The sequence below is a fragment of the Phalaenopsis equestris genome, unplaced genomic scaffold, assembly GCF_001263595.1.
Source record: "Phalaenopsis equestris unplaced genomic scaffold, ASM126359v1 Scaffold234275, whole genome shotgun sequence".
In the NCBI taxonomy this organism is placed as follows: domain Eukaryota; kingdom Viridiplantae; phylum Streptophyta; class Magnoliopsida; order Asparagales; family Orchidaceae; genus Phalaenopsis; species Phalaenopsis equestris.
Window position 1 is genome coordinate 292,294 of NW_018252195.1, and position 17,094 is coordinate 309,387.

Consider the following 17,094-nt stretch of genomic DNA (forward strand, 5'->3'; position numbering starts at 1 on the left):
TGTCATATTTTTCCTTGTTATTTTAACATGTTATTTCTTCTTTTTTTTTGGGGTCTTATTATAACCCATATTAGAGTTTCATAAATGTGTAATGAACTTTCATATATATCATTATGCTTTTTTGATGTAATCACAACTTTTTTGAGTTATATCAATATTATTAAACTTTTTTGCATTTTCATTTCTTGACGTTTGAGAAAATAACATTCTGCTACACAGATTATTCATTCAACTAAAAAAATTAACAAACAAGTTGTTTACAAAACGCACTAACCAAACAGCTAAACAACTTATTCAAAACAATGGCAGAATAATCAATTTTACAGAATCAGCTGTTTTCTAGACGCACTAACCAAACAGCCAGACAGCTTATCCGGATCAGCTGGTCATCAGCAGATTATCAGGATAAGTTGTTTATCAGCAGAAGCTGGATAAGCTGCAGCTGCCCCAAACAGACACTTAATTTAATAGAAATATAAATGGTTATCTTTCAAATTTTCTAGTGAATTTTATTCATTTTTTTTAGTAAGATATATTAGTTCAAAATGATACATTAAAAGAGATAACAGCCATTATTAGCTTCATTTTAGGAAAATAAAAACCCACCCCAACTTGCATCAGACAAATTATGCACGTGTTAGAATTGGCCTAAATTAGTCTACGTGCCCACTAAAAGCATAAAACAAATTACAACATATTAAAAAATAGAACAAAATTTGTAAGAAAAAAATGTCATCAACGACTATATAAACGACAGTTAAATTATAAATATCAGGGAAATTTACATACATACCACAATTTTTGTGTATTTACATATCTAAAACCTAAATTTTATAATATTTTGATGTTAAATTTTATGCATGGAAAAAGAATTATTTCACTTTTAAAATGTTACTGATAATAATATTTTTTTTATATCAAGTTAAAGATTGAGTGGCATGTATATAAATATGAAAATTTTAAGTCTTAAATATGTAAATATATCAATAAAATAAGTGGAATGTAAATAAATGCCTCAAAATACTTTTATTCAGTAAATAAAAGACATATATCCCCAATTATATCGTACTTCCCATAATAATATTAGGCGACAGAGCAGACGTGGCAGAGTCTCATCCTCTTATCAAAAATCTCAATGCATTAAATTATCCCTCCAATAATGCAGTCTCAAATTAAAAAAAAAAAAAATAAGAGAAAAGTTATTACATTCGAACCACGCATGTAAAGTTACGTGCGGAGTTCAATGAAATTATGTCTCCGCCCGGCAACACAAGAGAATATTCCTCTCACGTTATTCAGGTGTTATTATGTGTTATTTAGGTGTTATTGTGTTCTGGAATATTCCCAATGTTATAATAACACAAAAACACATCAATAATACTTGAATAACACACACTAACACATAAATAACACGACAGGAATATTTCCTTGTGTTACTGGGTCGATCACCTCCACGGTGTAATTTCATCCCTATGTAATATTTTTTCCACTCATACCACACATACTAACATCTTTTTTTTTAGGCACATAAATAACAATGAAGTCTTTAATATCACATTAAAAAGTAAAAAATAGCTTAAATTCAAATGTTAAGTATGTAATAATATAAGAATTATGTAAGGCCTGTAAAGTAATTGACAGAATCTTCTTTACGATTAGAAGATTCAGATTCAGGAATAATTTAATGATTAATTTTAATTAAATTTGTATGGCTTAAGTTTAAGAAACTAATAAGAATTATGTGATATGTAAATTTCACGAAAAACATACATTTGTAAGGGCCACAATTTAGGCGGAAAGAGAGCGACAGTTTTCGCTTTCACCAGTAGGATTTAACTCGAAAATATTTTATGCAAATAATGCAATTTTGCAAATTTAATAAATTTTACGTGATAAAATAATTTTTATTGTTATATTCCTAAGTGCATGTTTTTAGGTGTCATTCCTAATAGTGACAAATCACCCCCGTCTCGTCAGAGTCGGCAATTATGAGATTTGACCTATTCCCCCACCCATCTCCCACCCCTCCACCCCCAAAAATTATTTCATACGGACCAATCTATACATCATTGATTACTCGCAAAGATTGTATTTCAATAGATCCCATTTTTAACTTAAAAAAAAAAAAAAAAATTGATCGACGGTGTAGATCAGACACCGCATGCATCTCTGCATGTCTCTGCATGTGGTGTCCGTATGAAATAATTTTTCCCTCCACCCCACCCCGCGGAAAAGAGAAAAAAGAAAAAAAATTATTGAAGAACCTAAGAAGAGCTCTGAAATTTAATTTTCAAAATACTCAAATAAATTTACAAAAAAAAATGATAATATTTTAGTTAGAACTGGTTTTAAATTTTAGTAAACCATTTTAGTTTAATACAACAAAACAATAACATCAAAACAATTATCCCACTAAGTGGGGTCGGCTATATGAATCATTTTTCTCTATTGCATCCTATTTAGTGTGATATTCTCATTTAAACCTAATAAATTAAGATCGTTTTTTTATATAATATGTCCAAGTCTTCCTATGTCTACCTATGACTTGCTTAACATTAATCGAATCTAGAACATCTACTCTTCTAATCGAATCATCAGATGGTCGACGTTTAATGTGACCAAACCATCTAAGACGACTCTCTCTAATTTTGTCTGTCACTAGAGCTACACCAACCCAATCACGGATATATTCATTTTGCATTTTGTCTCAGAAAAAATATACAAGATATACATGAGATGCATGATATGTATAATAGACATGATATACAAGATATACATAATATGCATGACAAACATGATTGCAAGTCTCACCGTAGTCTTATAAATTTTTCCTTTCAGTCTAAATGATACTTTTCTATCACACAATAGGCCTGAAGCATTTCTCTACATCAACCATCCAACTTGAATTCTACTAATAACATCCACATCAATATTACCATCACTTTGAACAATAGACCCGAGATATCTACAGCGTACACACCTTTTAATAATTTAATCATCCATTGTTACATTTGGATCACTTGAGCTACTACTACCAAAATTACATTGCATATATTCAATTTTAGTACTACACAAATGAATGTCTTTAATCACCCAACTTGAATTCTACTAATAACATCCCCATCAATATCACCATCACTTTGAACAATAGACCCGAAATACCTAAAGCATTCACACCTTTTAATAATTTAATCATTCATAGTTACATTTGGATCACTTGAGCTACTACTACCAAAATTATATTGTATATATTCAATTTTAGTACTACACAAATGAATGCCTTTAATCACCCAACTTGAATTCTACTAATAACATACCCATCAATATCACCATCACTTTGACTTTGAACAACACTTTGAACAATAGACCCGAGATATCTACAGCGTACACACCTTTTAATAATTTAATCATCCATTGTTGCATTTCGATCATTTGAGCTACTACTACCAAAATTACATTGCATATATTCACTTTTAGCACTACTCAAACGAATGCCTTTAGACTCCAAGGTACACCCCCATAATTCAAGATTCTTGAGCTTTTTCTCTCGTCTTATCCACAAAAAGGATAACATCAACAAAAAGCATACACCAAGGTACATCCTCCTGTAAGTGTCCATTGAGACCATCCATAACTAAAGCAAAAATATATGGGCTTGAAGTCGATCCTTCATGTAATCCAACAAAAATAAGAAAATATTTGATCAAACCTCCTTCTGTTCGAACACAAGTAACAGGTTTTGTATACATATCGTTAATGACTTGAGTATAAGTCATATCAACACATTTCTTCTCAAGAACTCTCCAAAGGATATCTTTTGGAATCTTATCATAAGTTTTTTTCTAAATCAATAAAAATCATATGTAGATCCTCCTTATTATCTCTGAACTTGTCCCTCAAACCATTTAATTTAATATAAAAAAATTATTATTTTTTAAAATTAAAGTTATATTTTTCTTAAAATAAATTCAATAAATTTGCAACTAATTAATCCTAATAAGTTTTATCTTCATTTTAAATATCTATTAATTATATAAACACGATGAGAAGAATTTAGGAATTGAAGTTTAAAAAGAAGCAATTAACGATGAAAAATAAAATAAAATAAAATAAAATGATACCACTTAGATAAATATGAGTAAAACTTCACTCAAAAAAATGCAAAAATTTAAATTAAAAATTTTATCATCATCTGGCTCAAAAATAACTTTTGTACTGAAATTTTGGGATCCATGTATATTAAAGCAATACAACATATTAAAGATGATGCAATTCACATGGCTCCACTTAATGTTTAAACATGATGAGTCATATTTGATGTGTTAAAGTCACCACCTTCTCTACACCTACTTTTATTTACTCAGCATCAACAAATTAGTTTGGTTTTGTTTGCCCCCAATTAGCCTTATTCATCATATCCTTGTTTACCCTTCTCCATCTTGTTAGCTCGTCCTCTTTTGTGTGCACCATCTTATGTTAGCTAACCATTGTTATCTACTCCGCTCGATTTGTTAACTCATCCTCATTTGTCAGAAAAATTTTTGTATCCGAACTCCGGATGTAAATTTGTGTCCGGAGTCTAGTGAAAACTTGTCACGTGGCAAGTGGGCTTCCACATCTTATAAAATCACCCCTAACCAGTGTCACTTGCCACATGGCAAGTTTTCACTGGATTCTAGAAGCAAATTTGCGTCCAGAGTTCGGATGCAACATTCTCTCCATTTGTCGAGCACTATCATATTTTAGCCAATACCAATTTCATCCACCTTCCTTCAACTTGTTGGACCACATTTCCTAGCACCCTTCTATTTATGCCAACTTGTACTTGCCTGCCTAAAAATCACATGCTATCTATTTTATATGCTAAAAAATGAACTAGTTAATTCATCTTCTAATTTTTATGTCAACACAATAGTAGCTATTCTATACATTCGAGTATAAGCTCATCAAATGGTATTTCCAAATAAGATTTAATACTCTTATATCCTTTGTTAATAACTTCCAAAATTATTTACTTGGTATCAATGGTGCATGATCATCCTCCAACAAATCTATCAGCTAATAGAATCAAGTCATGTCACTTCTACCACCTTATCAAATTAACATTCATCCTTCCTAATTTGATTTGTTTTGTATCTGTTAACACATGCATGCATGCCATCTTTACTATGAAAGGCATCTTATTACCCGATCTATATAACAACTAAATAATGATATTAAAGTGAATGAACTCTCATGCTTGGCAATGTGATATAATAATATAGAGAATGTATTAGAATAATGAGATGACAAATTGGGTCGGATTCTACAAGATAATTGATGAAGGCCAAGGGAAAACAATAGAGGAAATTATTTTTTATGATTATTGCTGCAAGGCTAGGAAAGGCTATGGATAAGAAGAATAAAGTGGTAGTATGGTTGTAAGGATTGATACATGGAATTTATAAGCTTGTGAGGTGGTTAGGATTTCTTAGAAGACTTCAAACTTAAGAGGGCTTATTAATGATTTTACCAAAGAGGACTGGGAAAAGAAATTAATTGATAACTATTATAGATTGCGAGATAGTTTCTAAGAATGTGACATAATAGATAATGATGCTTTCGGCAATAAAGTGGAGCTAAAATTGACAAGGAGAATAATGGAAAGATAAAACACACAAAATATAACAACATAGATTTAGAAAAATATGAAGCTCTTAGATTAGCCACTATGCTTGACTTGAAGGATATCTCACAAGCAAAACTACATTAATCATGCATTAAGTCTATATTGAGTACATAATTTTTTTTACATAGATAACAAAGTAAAAATACATTATTATCAAGCAATAAACTTTCAAAAAAAGCTAAAATTGGATAGAGTGATTCCAATTGCAATCAAATCTTCATGCCTTTATTTGGAGTAGATGATTAAAGATTTTTTTTTATTAGCTGTATTTAGCACATGTTAATTACTTGAAGGGAAGAAGAGTTGGTCATACATGAATGAAAGAAGAAATATTCTTATAAAGTGTACACATTTGAAAATGAAATTTATCAAGCTCCTAGTGTCAACCAAGATAATATCAAGTCTATGGTTGTACGCTATGATGATTGAATCATTAAAATGATTTTTTTTTGTTGTTTGTCAATCTGCTTTAGATATGTGACTAGTGTCTCACTAATTGTCGTTGTTGACAGTGACACCTATCTCTCTTAGTTAGAGATATTTGAGGTCGGATGGTCTCAGTGCTTCAACTTCACCCTTGTAATGGATACAATCACAGCTATGATGTGAAGTGCTTGAAAGGCAATCTGTAAACTTTTCCTACTACCGGGTTGCACAAACCACATTCCCATTTCGATTGTATGAATCACACGGTCTTCCTAATCATCTTTCTTGATCATGCAAGTCATGTGAATTTCTTTGCTTTCCAACTCGCTAGCATTTTTCGGTCTAGTTTCCTGCACTCAGCATGATTACTATATCATTTAAGTTTTAATAAATATTAATTATTTATTGAGTTTGATTTATCAAACTCATATGTTGATATTTTGTATAGGTTCTACCCAATCACTTGGAGAACAATCTCTACAAAAGCAAATATTTTTGTATTCTAATTAATTTTGGTATTTTTGAGTTTTAGCATAAGTTTTCGTATTTTTATTTTGAGTTGGGGCATGTGTTTATATTTTTTCATCTCAATCTCTTTTTTAGTATTTTTATTTTTATATCAGTTGTATTAGTTGCTGAGCTTTTATTTATGAGATGAAATAAATTTTAGCTTTTTTTGTTTATCTTAACTATTTTTTTGTCTAGAATCTTTTCTTTTGAGAACACAAAATATATTCACATCATTTCATCATGTCTTGTGTTGTCAAGATCTACCTCTTTCAGATCAAGGGTGTGACAAAATCAACTCTTCTTGCCCCTTTATTACCTGCCTTGTGTAGGTCTTTTTCGTGAATGAACAAAGAAAAATCATTTAAGTTTTCTAGCATGACTATTTTATAACAATGGAGACAGTTCATGTTATATTCATAAACTACAACAAAATTTTTGTAAGTTGCGAATGGTGGATTATTGAATGAATTATCAAATATGCTTGCAAAAAAAATACTCCAATAGTTGTAATAGTTAGAAAAGCAAACCAACCCACAAAGGCTTCAAACATGATATTAAAGGTACGCTAAGTTTGTTGGCATCAATTTTAATGTCGCAGGTATAGGATGTCCATCAGATGCTAAGGGATTGTATGGCAGGTTCCCGTAGCTCTAGATATCCATCGGGACTCCACAATGCATGCTCTCAATAGAGGATCAGGGTTTCAGTCGGTACGACCATCGTCGGGAACGACCGCCCTTAACTGGCTTCGATCGCCAATACAATACGTGCCTAACATCCATCTGGATGTGATGAGACTAAGTCTCACTCAACTGGGAATACTATAACTAGGAGCATGCACAAAAAACTCCTCAACATATCGAATTAAGGTTTTGGACAGGCCCATTTATATCCAGAGGAAACCACTGTCAGACGAATTCATTTTCGATATTATGTCACTCATATGTACCGTTTTAATGATTAAGGATCACTTATCATAGATTTGGTGTTTTATGTGTCCAAAGGCGCTTACACAAAATCTCTGGAATGCGTCCAAAGAATAAAACTCCAAACCTAGACTGGCGTGACCATGCCCAGCCGAGGCGTGGCCACGCCACCAAGACAGAGACTTGGGTATGATTATGCCCAGTAACTAGTGCAGTCAGGCCAGTTTAAGCCTGGGACCGGCGTGGCCACATCCAGATCAGGCGTGACCACACCAACCTCCAGCCTGGTTTAGCCAAAAATGTTGACATTTTCCTCCACTTGAGTTTGTTGGCTTCCCATTGGTCATGGGCTGATTTTAATTGTCCAATAGAAAGCCTCTTACTGCTGCCAACATCTCAAGAAGCCAATGGGGAGTTTCCTTGGGCATTAAGCCCTTATTTTATGCATGGGAGGGAAATTTTCTTCCCTTTTCCTAGCCATTTTAGGGTTTAAGAAGAGATCCGAAAATAGTAAGGAAGAGCTCATTTTTAGCATGGAAGAGAGCTAAGGAGAGCTTGGGGAAAATCTCTTAGTGAGCATAAAACCCTTTTCCTTCCTTCTTCCACTCCTGATCTTCAATCTTTTCTTCCTCCCACTCTCCTTCCTCTTCTCTCCACTACATTTTGAAGAGGGTGTGAGGGAGTGTTTCTTGAAGGAGCTTCATTGAAGAAAAGAGGTGAGCTTCCTCTTTCATTGGAGATGTGAGAAGAGTTTCATCTCTGTTAAGAAGGAGGGTTACATCCTTGCAAGGTAGGAGCTAGGTTAAGCCGAGAGAATGCTATTACAAACATCGCAAAGGTGATGTCTTCTTAAGTCTTCTTTTCTTGCTTTCTTAGAAAAGCCTTAGGATGTTGTGTTAGAGAACAAAGCTAGATGTATCCGTTCGGGTTTCATTTTCCATTTTGCACCAACATGAGGCTTTTGAATGTCGTCCGGATTCAAAGATTTTATTTGTTCAAATAATCAAGAACATCATTGAAGGTACTAAACTACCTTGAAAGGTAGAAATACAACTTTCATGATGAGTTTGATTATCCAAACTAAGAAAACATTGGATATCTGCACTGGTCTGCGATTAAAACTGATAAGTCATTTCCCCTATCAAATCTGAAGACTAAATAGAGTTTAGATTGGTTCAGGGTCTTCTCCTTCCTATAAAGGCTAGCTTACATAATTAATTGCATCTTAAGCAACCAAAGTTACTTAATAAAACTCTCGATTAAGACAACGGTTTTGTCCTCAAAAGTTTCTAAGTTTAGGTTTGCACGATTTGACATTGGATTTACAAACGAAAAAAGCTCAAAAGTTGAACAATTTATTAATGGAAACCAAAGAAAGAAAGGGTGGGAGACACTCGAAGATACCAAGGAAACCTCGGTAGTATCCCAGGCTATCCTGTTGTTTGACATTTGTTTTTTTTTAAAGAGAAATTTTAATATTTCATATTGATGTTTTATTAGAATGTTAGGACTTGTGTTGCACGGCATAGAATCATGTAGAAAACTAAATGTGAGGATTTATGTCGTTTAGATGAGCAATCTCAAAGTCCTATGGTGAAGTTAACCGAGAGAAGTGAAACTTAGGAACCCTAACCTAAAAAAAAAGGAAAACATGATGTGTGAATGGATTTACAACCCTGCCTGGAAAGGGTTGTCATCTAAACCTCCTAATCGCATTCAAAATCATGCAATATCGATCTCGATAATGCAAGATAAGGTAGGTTGTTATTTATTAGAAGCAACAAGACTCACGACTTGATTACAAATCAAGTTGCCTAAGTATGTGTGTGTTGACATCATTTTTTTATGTCACGAGTGTAGGATGTCCACCCGCATGACTCGAGATAATCTACGATTCGTTCATAGTATCCCGTAGCTCAAGACACCGACTCGGGATTCTCTAACACTAGTTCGGGGCAAGGGGCTAAGGTATGTGGTGATTTAGCCATACCCGGGAGAACCTGCCATCGGAGGGGCTCGTTCAAGTCACGAGATGTACTCGGTGCCTATTCTGGTGTTTAGAAGTCACCGCAAATCCGTCTAAAGCCTCCCATGACAAACTGAAGTCATGAAGTTCTCCTACAGGCACTATGGGAAAGTTAAGTTTCGCGAAGCCCTACCCGCGTTGTGGCTAAGAGCAACCGTTTGCGGTGATTTTCCCGATAAATGGCTGATCAAAATACTCAATTTTAAAGTTATGTGACTACATTTCACTCATATAAAGTCTCTTGTGGCTTACAGATGAAGAAAATCCTCCGTCAAGCGCTCCCAGTGTAAATCAAGATTTAGGGGCTAGACCGGCGCTTAGGCGACAACCCCGGGCGCCTGGACGCCCAAATGCCTCCCCAGACGCCGAAAACCGGGCTTCTAGAAGTCTGGCACCAGTTTTTGGTGCCTAAAAATGGCCTTTTCCCGAGAGGCAAGAAAGTAGGCGTCACTTGGGTGGCTCGTAGGCGTCGATGCATTCTCAGATTGCAGGTAAAAGTTGTTTTTGGCGCTTATTTGACCCCCAAGTTAGCCGAAATTGCAGGGCGGTGATGATGATCTTTGAGAATGGAAAAGGAAGGTAGATAATGTCTCTTTTAGCCCTCCTTTAGAAGCTTCCAAAGAGGTCTAACAAGGGCATTTTAGTCAAATCAAAGGGGCGAGTTGAGCTTAACCTAGGGGAGCCTCATTCCCCCCGAAGATCCATCTCATTTTCAGATTTTTTAAGGGCTGAAGAAGCTTCCTTGGAGAAAACTTGGAGAGCTTAGAGGTGCTTTGGAGAGAGCTTCTTGGCGAGTAAGAGAGGAAGTTCTTCATCTTCCTCAAGAGGAGAAAGCTAAGGGAGTTTATCTCCCTCATTCTCTCCCACTTCAACTTTTTCTTCCTTATCTACTTCATCTTCCTCCATAACATTTCTTGGGTGTGTAAGGAGATCTTCTTGAGGAAGAGCTTAGCTAGCAAGGGAGCAAGGTGCCTACTCTCCAACCCTAAAGGAGAGCTTCATCCTAACTTGGGGAAGGATCGTCGGAGCGCCACCGGAGCATCACCGAAACGTGGGCTTCTCTCCTATAGTTGGTAGAGCTTCCTCCTACTTGAAGAAACGCGCCCGCAACCTCCACGGTGGTAAGAATCTCAAAACCTATTGTGTTTTCTTTCCTAGCCGGCACTAGGTTAGTTTAGGCTAGGCGTTGTGAGTATGATCGCCACACGGGACGAGTTGGCCGGCCGACGCTAGTCAGCGTGGCAACATTCTCTTGGATTGGCCGTTAATTTCCTAGAAATAGCCCTAGAAACAACAAATATAACATTAACTTTACAGAGGTTTCTATAGTAACTAGTTGCTAGAAAGTCCAGCTTCCTTGCTTCGTAAGATCCTTGAGCTAGTTCAGCATCTTGTATTCTGTCACGATTACGACATTAATCATACACTTACACCATTCTTCAATATTTTTAAGCTCAGGAGGCCGTTTAACAATGTATTCATTTTCAGTTGTCACAATATAGTGATTTGTTATTGACTATAGTATATTTAGAGTAATTATTTTGTCACAACATATTTACCTTAGATGAGTTGAGGTCAATGGAAAGGAGAAAAAGTCGGATGGTTTCTTGGCATTTTTTCATATATATTATTTTGCAATGTGGGCTTCTTAGGTGTTTCTTGCTTAATAAAAAGTGAAACTATCTTTCCCGTATAACCTGTATGAAAAGAATTTAAGCCACTACTACGAGGATGTTTTGAATCTTATAGTTCCTGTTGAACTGTTAACGCAATTTAACGAATAGACTTGTTCTTCTCCCTTTCTAAACTGAAGTAAATTTTGCGTTTTCTTAGATGATAAAAGCTCATAAATTAAGAACCAAATTGATGATGAAACCAAGGAAGAAGATAATGATGGTGTAAAGTAGCAGTGTGATCCCACAGCACACTCCTCTCTTCGTCCAACCAAACAAATCTAATTTTGGCGTTTAAAAACTTACCCACTAATGCCGACTTGACCACCCAGACTGAAGTTCTTTCAACCCACCGAAATCAAAATGAACTCTTTGCTTGAAGGAGCTTCTAACAATAGTAAAGAGGGTTCAAATTTCTGTGGCAGGCCCCACCAATTCTAAATATATAACATAAACAGGACAGTAAGAACAAAGGCTGAACTCGTTACATATTAATTTTTATTATCATAAAATGAGTGAAATTGGTAGCGAAATCTAAAAAACATGCTATGAACAATAAACAAGGATTTAATGTACTAGTTATTAATATTGGTGGAGCGGCACACAGACCAACATTGCACCTCTTTGACTTCATCCAGTTTGAACAAAATAAATAAACAAATCACAAATCAAGCCACTTAACGCCACTGTAGAACTCAATTTTTAAAGAGAGATGCACATTCTTATAAAGCTATCATCATATTCACAAAAAAGGAATCAATTTTCAGCAACTCAATCAACCAGCTGAAAATCTCTCTTGATATATGGCAAACAAGAAAATGGCAAGTCAAGAAGATATTCTATCATATTAGAATGGGATACAAGAGCATTCTGCACCAGGTCCCTATTCAAAGAAACCCCTTCATAAACTCTCCCCAAACCAACGCCATTGGAAGCCACAAGAGTAAGGTTGCATAGCCAAGGAACCGAAAAAATGAAAGCAAAACCAAGGTTCTCCTTATAAGCTTTACATACCTGAGTAACATACTTACCCATTGGAAGAACACTTTCTAGTACATTGGAGTCACTTATCCCGGATGCAATAACATCAGAATCTGCATGGAGATTAACCACCACAGTGCCATGAACTGGATGAAGCCTACTTTGAAGAGATTTGAGAAAGGGGCCATCTGAAACCCAAAGCTTTCGAGGAAAGATATCGTCGCCATCATAAGCATCTATGAAAATCAAATCATACATTTTCGAGCTGTGGATGATAAAATTCTCCGCATCAGATCGGTAGAGTTGCAGTTGGTTATATAGTTTTCCCCAAAGAAGCTTGTCTGCATCAGAAGGTTGTGGTATGGATGTTTTATCAAATTGTTCTACTGTAGCAGATGCAGGGAAGCCCATAGCTACAATTGAAGCTGAGATAACAACAGGATCAATCTCAACGATATCAATGATAGCACCTGAGCAGAAAAATCTCTCTCATTAGTTACAAAAAACAATATTTGGAGGTATTGTAGTAATGATGATTTTAGTCATGATGGTAAACCATTTGAATTTGTCTGTGTTTGCAGATTATTTTAATCCTTAACTAAAAGCCAGTGCTTAGTAATTTGCAGATAATTAAAGGAAAGTTTATGCAGAATACATCAAACAAGTTATCAAAATGCTGAAAACTCTTATAAAAAATTGCTTCGAGAACAGAAGCTTGATTAAAAAATGTAGAAGAGGAAATAAAAAAAACCTTTAATTTTGCTAGCCAAGAATAAAGGCAAGCTACCCCCGCCATGACCAATGCATAAAACACTCATTGTTGCATGTCCATTAACTGTGTTGGAAATATCAAAGCCAGAAGATGACAATGCTGTCAAGCCACCTGATACCATGCTCTTCAGATCTGTTGGACAGCATTGAGGAGAATAAGCACCAGAAAATTTTATGAGCTACAAAGATGATGTAATGTGCAAGATATCAAAAAATAACTATAGATAAATTCATTATCAACTTCAAAGAACATGCTAATGTGCCCTCCATTTTGACCCTAATATCCTGGGTTGGAATCACAGAATATGGAGAGACATGGCTTCTTATTTGTGCAAAGTGGGTAACATTGTTATATCCAACTCTCCCAAATACCAAAATAGCAGTGAAAGGCTAATGCGTTTATCCACCATTTTTACCAAGATGTTTCAAGTAGCCCGTAGCAGCTTGGGAGGGAGAGAATTATCACAAGTCAATATCCCGCATTTCATATATTTAAGCTATGATGATAATTAAATCAATGAATCATCTTGATCGAGTCAAATGTGGATCCAAAGGCGGAGGACCCATAATGCAACTTTGCCCGAATGGAATGCCATGTTCAGCGGCAAATGCCTAGATTAGAAGAGCGTCCAAGTTGTTATCAACTTGATATTATGTGTTTAACCTCTACAAAAGCTGCCAACAATGCTAATAAAGATGAGTTTCTAGACAACAAATGTGAGGTTTCAAATTCTACTTTTATTTTCTGCTGGCAATTCATATTTTGATTGCTCGATTGGCTCTATTAATTAAAGGCGTGGGTTTCAAGAAGACTAAGGCCCTGTTTGGCACAGCTTTTTCATCGACGGTGGCGTTTTCAGAACGCCGCCTACCCGTTTGTTTCGAGCGTTCGTTCGGCGGCGTTCTGAACGCTGCGTCCCGCGGTTCGGTTTTTCTTCATTATGCGGATCGCGGGGCGCCTCCTGCGTTCGGCGTTGGCTGTTGGCGTTAGGGCTGCAATTCCTTCTTTTGCCCTTGGTGATCTCCCTCGCGCTCGCCCCGCGCTCCCTCCCTCTCCGAACGAAAGCATCATTAGGGCTCGATTTCTCGTTCTTTTTCCCTCTCCGGTAAGATCTGGATTCGTGAGTTTTATGGATCGATGAATTTTTTTTGGTTCTTCTACATGTACCTGCTTCTATTGCTTCGGATCTCTGAGTTTTGCGAGTGATTGTTTGGTAGTTAACATATTCTTCTAAAACTTCTCTTGATTTGGCATCTGTCTCACAAAGAACTTCCATTACTGGGAAACGTCTTACAAAAAAATTGTTTACATTATCCGTTGCATCTCTATTGAATGCTACAATATGGATTTGGGAAAGGAGTATCTTTATTACATGCTACAATTCGGCCATTCTTTTCTTCATCTCTACCCGATTTCTGTTGGTTCAAATCAGATTATGCATATGACCTTGACATTATGGATTATGCATATCACATTGCAAGCATGACATATGGTAACATCAAATTATTGCTTAGTCGTCTATACATATGATTAGTCAAAAAACTATTGCTTCTGAAATATGAAAATAGTAAGATTACTCATATCACCAGGCAAAATATCATTAGAGAAGCAATTGCCAGAACATTTCTCCATATCGAAGATGTTTCAAATTTTTAAAAACCTGAGACAATTTTTCTGATATGGGGAATGTATGAACAACAAACGAATGCTTCTAGATGCCTTTGAAATTTCAGCAAATATGTAAAGAATCAAGTGGTATGTATGTAGATATTCAAATTTCTGTAACAAGTGTATGACCATATAATATCATCCATATGTTCTCCTCAAAATCTGAGACACAATGCTCAATAGAATTATTCCAAATGGTTTCAGTGAATGGCATTAAATTCAGCAAGTGAATTGATTTCAGCCAATAACTATGTTCTCAGCCAATAACTCTGTTATATGGATCTTGCTTGCCTCTTACTGCTAGCCACTTCATTATTAATTGACACTAGTCACATATCTTGGCATTCAAATGAGATTTACAGTGAAATTTCTCCATATCTAAGATGTTTCAAATTTTTAAAAACCTGAGACATTTTTTCTGATATGGGGAATGTATGAACAACAAACGAATGCTTCTAGATGCCTTTGAAATTTCAGCAAATATGTAAAGAATCAAGTGGTATGTATGTAGATATTCAAATTTCTGTAACAAGTGTATGACCATATAATATCATCCATATGTTCTCCTCAAAATCTGAGACACAATGCTCATTAGAATTATTCCAAATGGTTTCAGTTAATGGCATTAAATTCAGCAAGAGAATTGATTTCAGCCAATAACTATGTTTTCAGCCAATAACTCTGTTATATGGATCTTGCTTGCCTCTTACTGCTAGCCACTTCATTATTAATTGACACTAGTCACATATCTTGGCATTCAAATGAGATTTACAGTGAAATTTCTCCATATCTAAGATGTTTCAAATTTTTAAAAACCTGATACATATTTTCTGAAATGGGGAATGTATGAACAACAAACGAATGCTTCTTGATGCCTTTGAAATTTCAGCAAATATGTAAAGAATCAAGTGGTATGTATGTAGATATTCAAATTTCTGTAACAAGTGTATGACCATATAATATCATCCATATGTTCTCCTCAAAATCTGAGACACAATGCTCATTAGAATTATTCCAAATGGTTTCAGTTAATGGCATTAAATTCAGCAAGTGAATTGATTTCAGCCAATAACTATGTTTTCAGCCAATAACTCTGTTATATGGATCTTGCTTGCCTCTTACTGCTAGCCACTTCATTATTAATTGACACTAGTCACATATCTTGGCATTCAAATGAGATTTACAGTGAAATTTCTCCATATCTAAGATGTTTCAAATTTTTAAAAACCTGATACATATTTTCTGAAATGGGGAATGTATGAACAACAAACGAATGCTTCTACATGCCTTTGAAGTTTCAGCAAATATGTAAAGAATCAAGTGGTATGTATGTAGATATTCAAATTTCTGTAACAAGTGTATGACCATATAATATCATCCATATGTTCTCCTCAAAATCTGAGACACAATGCTCATTAGAATTATTCCAAATGGTTTCAGTTAATGGCATTAAATTCAGCAAGTGAATTGATTTCAGCCAATAACTATGTTTTCAGCCAATAACTCTGTTATATGGATCTTGCTTGCCTCTTACTGCTAGCCACTTCATTATTAATTGACACTAGTCACATATCTTGGCATTCAAATGAGATTTACAGTGACATTTCTCCATATCGAAGATGTTTCAAATTTTTAAAAAATCTGAGACATTTTTTCTGATATGGGGAATGTATGAACAACAAACGAATGCTTCTACATGCCTTTGAAGTTTCAGCAAATATGTAAAGAATCAAGTGGTATGTATGTAAATATTCAAATTTCTGTAACAAGTGGTATAGCAGTTTTCATGTTTCTGGAACACCTCATTTCCATCCTACACAATGAAAGTAATATATCCATCCTACACAATGAAAGTAATATATCCATCCTACACAATGAACCTCATTTCCATCCTACACAATGAAAGTAATACACCTCATGTTCCTGGAACACCTCATTTCCATCCTACACAATGAAAGTAATATATCCATCCTACACAATGAAAGTAATATATCCATCCTACACAATGAAAGTAATATATCCATCCTACACAATGAAAGTAATATATCCATCCTACACAATGAAAGTAATACACCTCATGTTCCTGGAACACCTCATTTCCATCCTACACAATGAAAGTAATACACCTCATGTACCTGAAACACCTCATTAGAAGGAGGGAACACCTCATTTCCATCCTACACAATGATCACATGTTTTTATGGTGCCAATTGGCTGTTCTTTCACGTAAAAGCGTTGGCTGATGTTTGTAAAGATTTTTCTTGCTAATTGTGTTGTAATTTGCCTTAAGATTATGCATGACAATAGAGTTGAGTCTGCTAAAAGTCTTTTCAAGATTTTTTTTGCCTGAATCAATAACCATTTGCAGATAGATGATTGATATGTTGGGTGTGAGCAGGTTTTGTAAATAAAAAATGGGCCCAAAAGGTTTAGCTCCTTTACAG

At 35.1% G+C, this 17,094-nt stretch overlaps 1 protein-coding gene across 1 annotated transcript in view; it reads right to left on the reverse strand.

Annotated features, from left to right (window-relative positions):
- Window positions 1-11,833: 11,833 nt before the first annotated feature.
- Window positions 11,834-17,094, reverse strand: part of LOC110038898 — a 16,984-nt gene continuing 11,723 nt past the window's right edge. The window contains exons 3-4 of the mRNA XM_020743819.1: window positions 12,962-13,114; window positions 11,834-12,680 (exon numbers count right to left, since the gene is read on the reverse strand). Of these exons, the coding sequence (XP_020599478.1) occupies window positions 12,001-12,680; window positions 12,962-13,114 (833 nt within the window). The 3' untranslated portion in view covers window positions 11,834-12,000. The remainder of the gene's footprint in view (window positions 12,681-12,961; window positions 13,115-17,094) is intronic.